The sequence below is a fragment of the Rhamphochromis longiceps genome, linkage group LG11, assembly GCF_057381845.1.
Source record: "Rhamphochromis longiceps isolate RC_006_pf linkage group LG11, R_longiceps_female_GT1.1, whole genome shotgun sequence".
Classification (NCBI taxonomy): domain Eukaryota; kingdom Metazoa; phylum Chordata; class Actinopteri; order Cichliformes; family Cichlidae; genus Rhamphochromis; species Rhamphochromis longiceps.
This window is the reverse complement of record NC_140567.1, coordinates 25,587,964-25,595,245: the sequence shown is the minus strand read 5'-3', so window position 1 is coordinate 25,595,245 and position 7,282 is coordinate 25,587,964. Positions and strand designations below refer to the sequence as shown.

The window sequence follows — 7,282 nt, the reverse complement described above, 5'->3', positions numbered from 1 at the left end:
AACCAGTGTAGGCATGGTCTAAAGCAGAGAAGTGCAAAAGAACAAGGGTGTAAAAGTTTTAAACTATAGTATTTTAATTATTTTGTTACTTGTTACCACTAAAGCACAATGAGGATTTACATGCGCAGTCTGACGGTGTTATGTGACCCTGTGATTGTGACATGCAGATAGAAATAAATAAGAAAATGTTGTCGTCAAGTAAAGTTTATTGAATGGAGAAAATAAACATTTGATTTTAAAGCAATACAAGAAGACAAGAAATATCTTACATATGAGCAGAAAAACACAAGAAAGACATTCTCTTTAATCAGCTCGATAAATGCGTTACATTTAAAATGACGTATAAATGTTGAGGCAAAACGAGTGCAGATCTTTAGTTACAATTGTGCTTAAAAGGCAGACAGGCCAAAAAAAAAACAAAAATAAAAAAGAAGCAACAACGCTTGGAGGAAGATTGACAATCTGACAAAGAAAACAGCCGAGGATGTCACGGCTCACTGACTGGAGACATGCAGGTGAGCGTGGGGAGTCAGATGACAGGATTTGGGAGGAGAGTCCAAGGACATCCGGTGGGTGGATGGAGGGGGGTGGAGGTGGGGTGGAGGGGTGAAATGTTTAGGACAAACAGTGTTCAGACGGGAATTATACTTGCAGAAAGAACGCCTACACAAAAAGTTCCTACATCATTACATTGAATTTTTATTTGCATTAAAAGCCTAATTTACATTCACGCCGTGTCCGCACTGGGGTTCTCCATCACTCACTCCTTATCTCCATCTATTCCTCCTTGCCCCTCCTCTCTTTCACTCTTTATTCTCCTGCATCTCCCCTCCTTTCAATCTGCCTTTCATGTCACTCCATTAGGCGGGGTGCAGAGGGAGGGCTGATGGCTTCTCTCTCCGGCGTCCTTGCTTCGGTTTTGCTGCAGCTGTTGGGCTGTGATAAAGAGAGCAAAGAGGAGAAGTTTTCACACTAATTACAACATAATAATGGAGCACTCGGTAAAAGCCACTGTGAAAATGAAGGTCAAACAGTCATTCGTATAAAGTGAATAGAGTCTATTAGAAAGCATCTGTAAAGTGAAGAGAGATCGCTGAAGTGGGGGTAAAAGGGGATTTTTTTTATGAGACTGGAGTAAAATAAGAACATTTACTGGTCACACTGGCAGTATTTCTTATGCCTGGGTCGTTGTTGGCCCTTCATCTTCAGAAATCTCTTCTATAAAAAACAAGAGAAGAAAAAAAATGCATTTTTTGTTTGCTACAGAGAGCCATTCTTCTTTGTTTCATCTTCAGTCATCACAGCACCACATAAAGATGTGATGAATGGATCTCCTCACTCACCTTCCTTCTTTTGACTCTCACACACAAGACTATGACACAAACCATCAGGAGAATCGCAACCAGGCAGCCAACACCAATGGCAACCCACACCCACCAGGCGAGCCCCAACAGCCTCGGTGAAGCATCATCGTTGCCGCCTGAAAGCCAAACAGATTATTGAAGCATTAAAAGTGTCAGATACACATTCAGTGAAGGATCTCTGTGAGCAGAAGTCGTGATAAACTGTACCCACAGTTTGTGCCGCAGGGTTTCTCACTCTTGCCATTCAGTTTGGGTGGCGACTTTGTTGTAGTTGGAGGCTCTGAAGAACAAAAACACACATCTTTATGTTTCTTTGACCACATATGCACACAAAGGTCTTCATTCCTAGTGCCTGTGTATTACCTTGTACTGTGATGGTCAGACTCTGACTAAACTTATTGCTGCCACAGGTGACGATACACTGCCAGGCCCCGTTATGTGAGCTTGTTACAGGTTTCAGTTGAACTGTTGATGAATCTGTGGGAGAATCTGCATTTGGACTCTGCCACTTCACTTCACATCCTTGGGGCTGACCTTTCACCTCACACTGAAGCGTTGCCTCATCGTTCGGCTTGAGAACAGCAGAGGGTTTGACGGAGACCGAAACTGAGAAGGAGAACAGACGGACAACAACAGATACAGTGAGAATCACAAAGAGAAAAGGAGACCATGCTGAACAAGGTGCTTCATCCAAACTCGCTACACACATGACAAAGCTTTATAACATGAGAGGAAAAGAATGAGAGCATATTACACTAAGTATTAAAGGAAATGTGGTAACTCTTTCACACATTGGAACATTTTTGGTGATATGAAAATATCATAGATAACCATTTAACTGTAGAGGGATTGTAATAAGTAGTGACCCAGCTAGTGACAGAAAAGATCCGGCCTGGACTGTTTATTACATCACAAGCTGATGTTTGTGTCCTTTTCCTTTACTACAAATTAGTGTAGACCAAATTGCATTTTTTTTGTCCATAACTGTCATAATTTGCTTACACAGGCATCACTGTCATATAGAAACACAGCATAAGCTTTTTTGTTTAAGCAGCCGTTCACTAAAATAAAAAACAAGAACTTAAGACTGTGGTGGTCTTGCCCACCCCGTGTCTCCACTCCTGTTCAGGAAGTTTCAGTGGTGTCCCACGTTGGGATTAGAGACATCAAACAAGGAAAGCTGCCTGTACAACAGAGTTTGTTAAAGAGGTTGTTCCCCGTACACGTCTGAAAGAGGACAGAGCCTTTCAGTCTGTGGAACAGTTTACACCACAACTACGTTTGGCTGACTCTATGGTATCCTTTTAAAAGCATTTAAAACGTATCTTTTTAAACAAGCCTTCTGTTGATCAACGCTTTTTAAATTTTACATTTTTATTTACTATTAAACTTTAATATTGTGTATATTGAAAATTCTGTGACGTAACTTTCTGTTTATTTTAATCTTTGTGTACAGCGCTTTGTGACGGCCTGTCTATGAAAAGCGCTTAATTAATAAACTTTACTTACTTATTTAAAGATGTTGAAGGCTGACTGGGAGAGGATTAAGTTGAATTAAGGGAAATGTAGTACTCTGAGCTTGATTTTTCAATAGTATAATCTGGATTTTGGTCTCTGCTGCTTTGAATTGTCTAATGTGAGTACAAAACATAGTGTGTAAGAAATACGTTGTATATTTTTGTTGTATATCCTTTTACCTGTTATAGTAACAGAACCATCAGTCACATTAAACAAATTTCCCCTCATTTCACAGCAGTGTCATTTTTATTAACCTGATTATCAGTGTAACATGAAAGGATCCAGAAAACAAAACCATAACTGTCCTAATATGTTAAACCCATCACTGTTCCAATAAATATGAACATTTATTTGTAATTGTATATTTTCAAGGGTCTGCTGTTTACCTGACAACACAGAAAGTGAATGTTCATGACTTTTCCCATCTGCCGAACATGTGAACCGTCCAGCATCTGTTTCTCTCACACTGGAGATTTCCAGATTCATCAGTCTCACGACTGACCTCTGTGCAAGTTCAGCACTGCCTAACACAGAAAATAAAAATATGTTCTATTATAATGTTACCATCAAATACTTTACTGTTAAGTGTTCTGAGATAATCAAAGACCTTTGCGAGGGAAGCCTCTCTGATCAACACTATGAAGAAGGTCATTTCCATGAAGCCACCGCAGAGAGCGTGTGTAGCTGCTGACCCCACACTTCAATGTGACTTTCTCCCCGACTTTTGCAACAAAAACTTCACCTGCAGCAGAGAGTGCACCCAGCACTGAAAAGAAGACAATCACAGTGAATAAATACTCTGCTTTTAATTATGCTTATTTAAAGGAGGATATAAGAAACGTCTCTACATGGAGACAAAACCAGTCATATTCTCTGTATGTCGTCGTAAACTTGTGCAGTGACATTAAAGAACCTGAGATGATTAAAACATCACTTCAACCATATTTATAGAAGATTTTTCAGTTTGATTAAACATGAGGTCACACACCATCTACAACATGTGTGTGCAGTATTTTAAAGTATTATTCACAATATTGTCTTCACAAGTATATTCACTCACCAAACACAAACAACACAATCACCTTCATTCTGAAAGTCGACCTGAGGGTTTAAAATAAAACACAAATGAACATTACTGTTAACACGACATCATAACAAGAAAACTAATTAAACGTGAACACTTTCATTTCACACACAGCCACAGAGAGATTCTTCTTCACATGAACACTTTACAGAGAAACCACCAAGCCCTCGCTCGATTTCCGTCCTCTCTCTGTGTCGCATGTTAAAAATGATAAAACTCAGTGTTGGACTTAAAAAGTGAAAAAGAGTGTCACTGAGAAAGTCAAACATTTCTTGTGGCTCTTTAATTTAATCTCACCAACAGCTCATGTGAAGGTGTTTCCTGTAAAGCTGCTGTAACTTTACCTGACTGCTCATCAGAAATGAGAAGTTTTAAGAAGAAAAATATAAATTTGTTTCCACTCAAGTGACGTGTATATTAATTCTCCTAAAAAAAACAGCTCAACTGAGATCATTGTGTCCAATTAACTAGCATCAAAATGAATTTTAACACTTGCTGCCTCCACATAAGCTGCTTTAATCACGCCAAAAATTAAAAAAGTTAAAGCTCAGTTTTAAACTTAACTCTGTGAGCCTCATTTGAAAAATTAAATCTCAGTGACTGAACCACAGAATTAAACTCACAGATTAACGAATCTTTAAGCCTATTAAATTAACATGATCGTACACATCAAAGGCTCAGAAACAAACTTCAGCACATTTTTTCTTCAGGTTTGTTTAAAAGACTTTAACTTCGACTCCGTACAAACAACAATTTCTGAAACACTTGAAACATTTCATCTGTATTTGCTCTTAAACTGGTGCCTCTGCAGTAACTTTGAACTCCATTACGGAGCAAACAGAAAGTTTCCGGGATAGTCGAGTTAACTCCTTACTATTTATTCTGAAACATAAAACCCAACTTTAAAATGTGAGTTGAGCTCTTACCTTAATTTTGAACAGATTCTGTGTCTTTTAGTTCAGTTATTGAAGGCAAAAATCTTTCTTCATCCTCTCCGTGCTTCACTTCACTGAAAACAAGAGCTCAAGGATGCAAAAGTGTAGAAGGCGGAAGACATCTGAAGAGAGAGCTGCACTCTGGAAAGTTGTAGGCCACTGCAAACCCCAGATCTTTGTGGGTTTGCTACTCAGGTCTACTTTCCTGCAATCTAGGCCTGGCATTTTCTACTCAGTGCAGTTCTTACAAGAAGCTAAAGAAAGTTCTGCACAGTGACTTAAAAAAAGCTCAGCTGCACACACTCAGTCAGATTATACTCATGGATCCACAATGATTCCTGTAACAGAGAAGTGAAAATAACTTGGAACTAAACAGAGAAGTCATAATAGGAAGAATAGAAAGAACACGGAGTTTGAAAAAAACAACCAATATTTATTCATCACAGCAGAAGTAACAAAGTATTTGTTTTCAAAATAAAAGGAACTGAAGGTAAACGAGCTGATTTGCTGTTTTTTTTTTCTTTTTTGACAGACATTAGTTCTTTTTCATTAAATGACATTTTCTCTCACTGTGGATGTTAAAGTCTTTCTTTGTCTTATTTCCTCACACTAACAGGCAGAGGAGGAGGAGGCGTCAGACTGAAGTGATGACACCAAACTCCAATCGTCCAATAAAAGCAGAGAGGACCCGAAGCAGCTGTGGGTCTTGTTGGTTTTCTGAAATTATTTGTGAGTTAAACTTGAACAGATGTCTGACAAAATCTCAGGTGGTTCTCAGTTTTACTCAGCAAGTCCCAGGAAACAAACTGAACCTGCTCTCTGACCAGACCTGAGGTTTGTAATCAGAGGATTTAAAGACAAATATCACCTCATTCAGCCTGCAGTAGAGGGAGAGCTATCATAGGTCTCTGTGGTGCACACCTTCACCTGATTGTTGACGATCACCCATCTGTGAGACACAAAGATAAAACACACAAAGGCCTGTTTAACAGCACCTGCTGCCTCCAAATGTACAGCTCAGGTACAGATGTCATAATAAAAGTTAAAGCAGGACTCATCAGTAGAAACTGGTCCATTTTCTTCTATTCAGACACAACACAAACATTTTTCCTCCAGGTATGTTGGTGATAGATGGATATAAATCCTTCAAACCTTCACTTCTTTGACAGATTAACACATCAGACTGTGCACATCAGCAGCCATGAAATGAGTTTTGTCAGAGCAGATGTGGAGTATGGTGCCCCCTGCTGAAGAAGCTCAAAGGTTACCTCATTTTATTTTAATGCAATTCTTTCCCGATATTTGCCCTGAACTAATAAATAACTTAAAAACTGTCCGTTTGGACGTTTGTAAGGAATTCATCTATTTTGTTTGTTTCTGCTGGAAGAAATGTTTTTACTTTTGCTATTATTTGACTAAAGTTGCTTCCAAAAATTTAATTAAAACTATGAAATATCCCTTCAACCAGGGCTGATTTGTCAATAATAAATATGAACATTGAAAAATAGCCGGTCCCTTCTTTTTCTGTCAGCTGCTCCCTTCAGGGGTCTTTACAGCAGATCATCTCCACCCTCCAAGGAGGTTTTTAACAGAAGAAATGTTTAAGACTTCATGCCTTTGTAACCACTATACTGATTTGGTCTCTCCTTTGACTTATTTGAGCACAGATTTGATCACATGGCTCCACCCAGTTTCCACGTTCCTCTTTTTGACCAGGGAACAGGTGCTTGTTATTTTTGTCATTATGTAAGAACTGATTTAAATATAAATCCTGCACTTTCAAACGTGGCCTGTTTCCCATAAAAGCAGACATTGTGTCTGATATTTGCGATAATATTGCTGTCACTAGCTCCATTGCAGAGTTTTAAGGACTTAAGAACTCACATAAAATGGCACATAGAGGGCAGTAGTGGGCCACCTAAAATAATCCAAATGTACAAGTTATTAAAGCTGGCATGACACTTGTCTCCACATCAGAATACATTTTTTACGTTAGACTCCAGGAAATAAAAAATTATGATTTTGACTAAATGCTGCTATTGTAAACTTGATTTGTTACTGCATCAATTCAGATTCTGTCTTAATACAAATGTAGTTTCATCTTTAAATGGTTTAAGACATTTAAATGTTAGAGTTGTTACCTTCAAGTAGGGGCCAGGTCTTCTATCGGTAGGCCTGAGTGATTGTTTGCCAAAAAGTAATTGTTTGTATTATATCTGCTTTAGATAACTTGTTGGCCTATAATATGTGAAACATATGTCAACTGTGTCCCTGATTAATTATATCAAGTCATCTTGAGCCACAAACGACATTCCTATCACAAGGTAGAAGCTGCAATCAGTGTTTTTGCAGTGGCTTATATATAAGGTAAAAAATCTTGT

General features: G+C 38.5%; 1 protein-coding gene across 1 annotated transcript; it reads right to left on the bottom strand.

Annotated features, from left to right (window-relative positions):
- Positions 1-265: 265 nt before the first annotated feature.
- LOC146659315 (uncharacterized) lies at positions 266-5,008 on the bottom strand. The gene is made up of 9 exons (XM_085423296.1): positions 4,893-5,008; positions 3,943-3,983; positions 3,490-3,648; positions 3,269-3,406; positions 1,728-1,970; positions 1,576-1,644; positions 1,344-1,480; positions 1,154-1,218; positions 266-936 (listed from the first exon to the last, which is right to left on the bottom strand). Exons 2-9 carry the CDS (start codon positions 3,968-3,970, stop codon positions 861-863), a joined length of 915 nt encoding a protein of 304 aa, XP_085279422.1. The 5' UTR covers positions 3,971-3,983; positions 4,893-5,008; the 3' UTR covers positions 266-860.
- Between the last annotated feature and the right edge of the window lie 2,274 nt (positions 5,009-7,282).

Bases quoted from the DNA above. Each gene is read 5' to 3' on its own strand.
- LOC146659315 (XM_085423296.1), bottom strand. From the start codon at position 3,970: ATGAAGGTGATTGTGTTGTTTGTGTTTG. The intron at 1,971-3,268 runs GTAAACAGCAGA...TCTCCTTCTCAG, and splicing joins TTCACTTTCTGTGTTGTCAG to TTTCGGTCTCCGTCAAACCC. The intron at 1,645-1,727 runs GTAATACACAGG...TTTGTTCTTCAG, and splicing joins TCTGACCATCACAGTACAAG to AGCCTCCAACTACAACAAAG.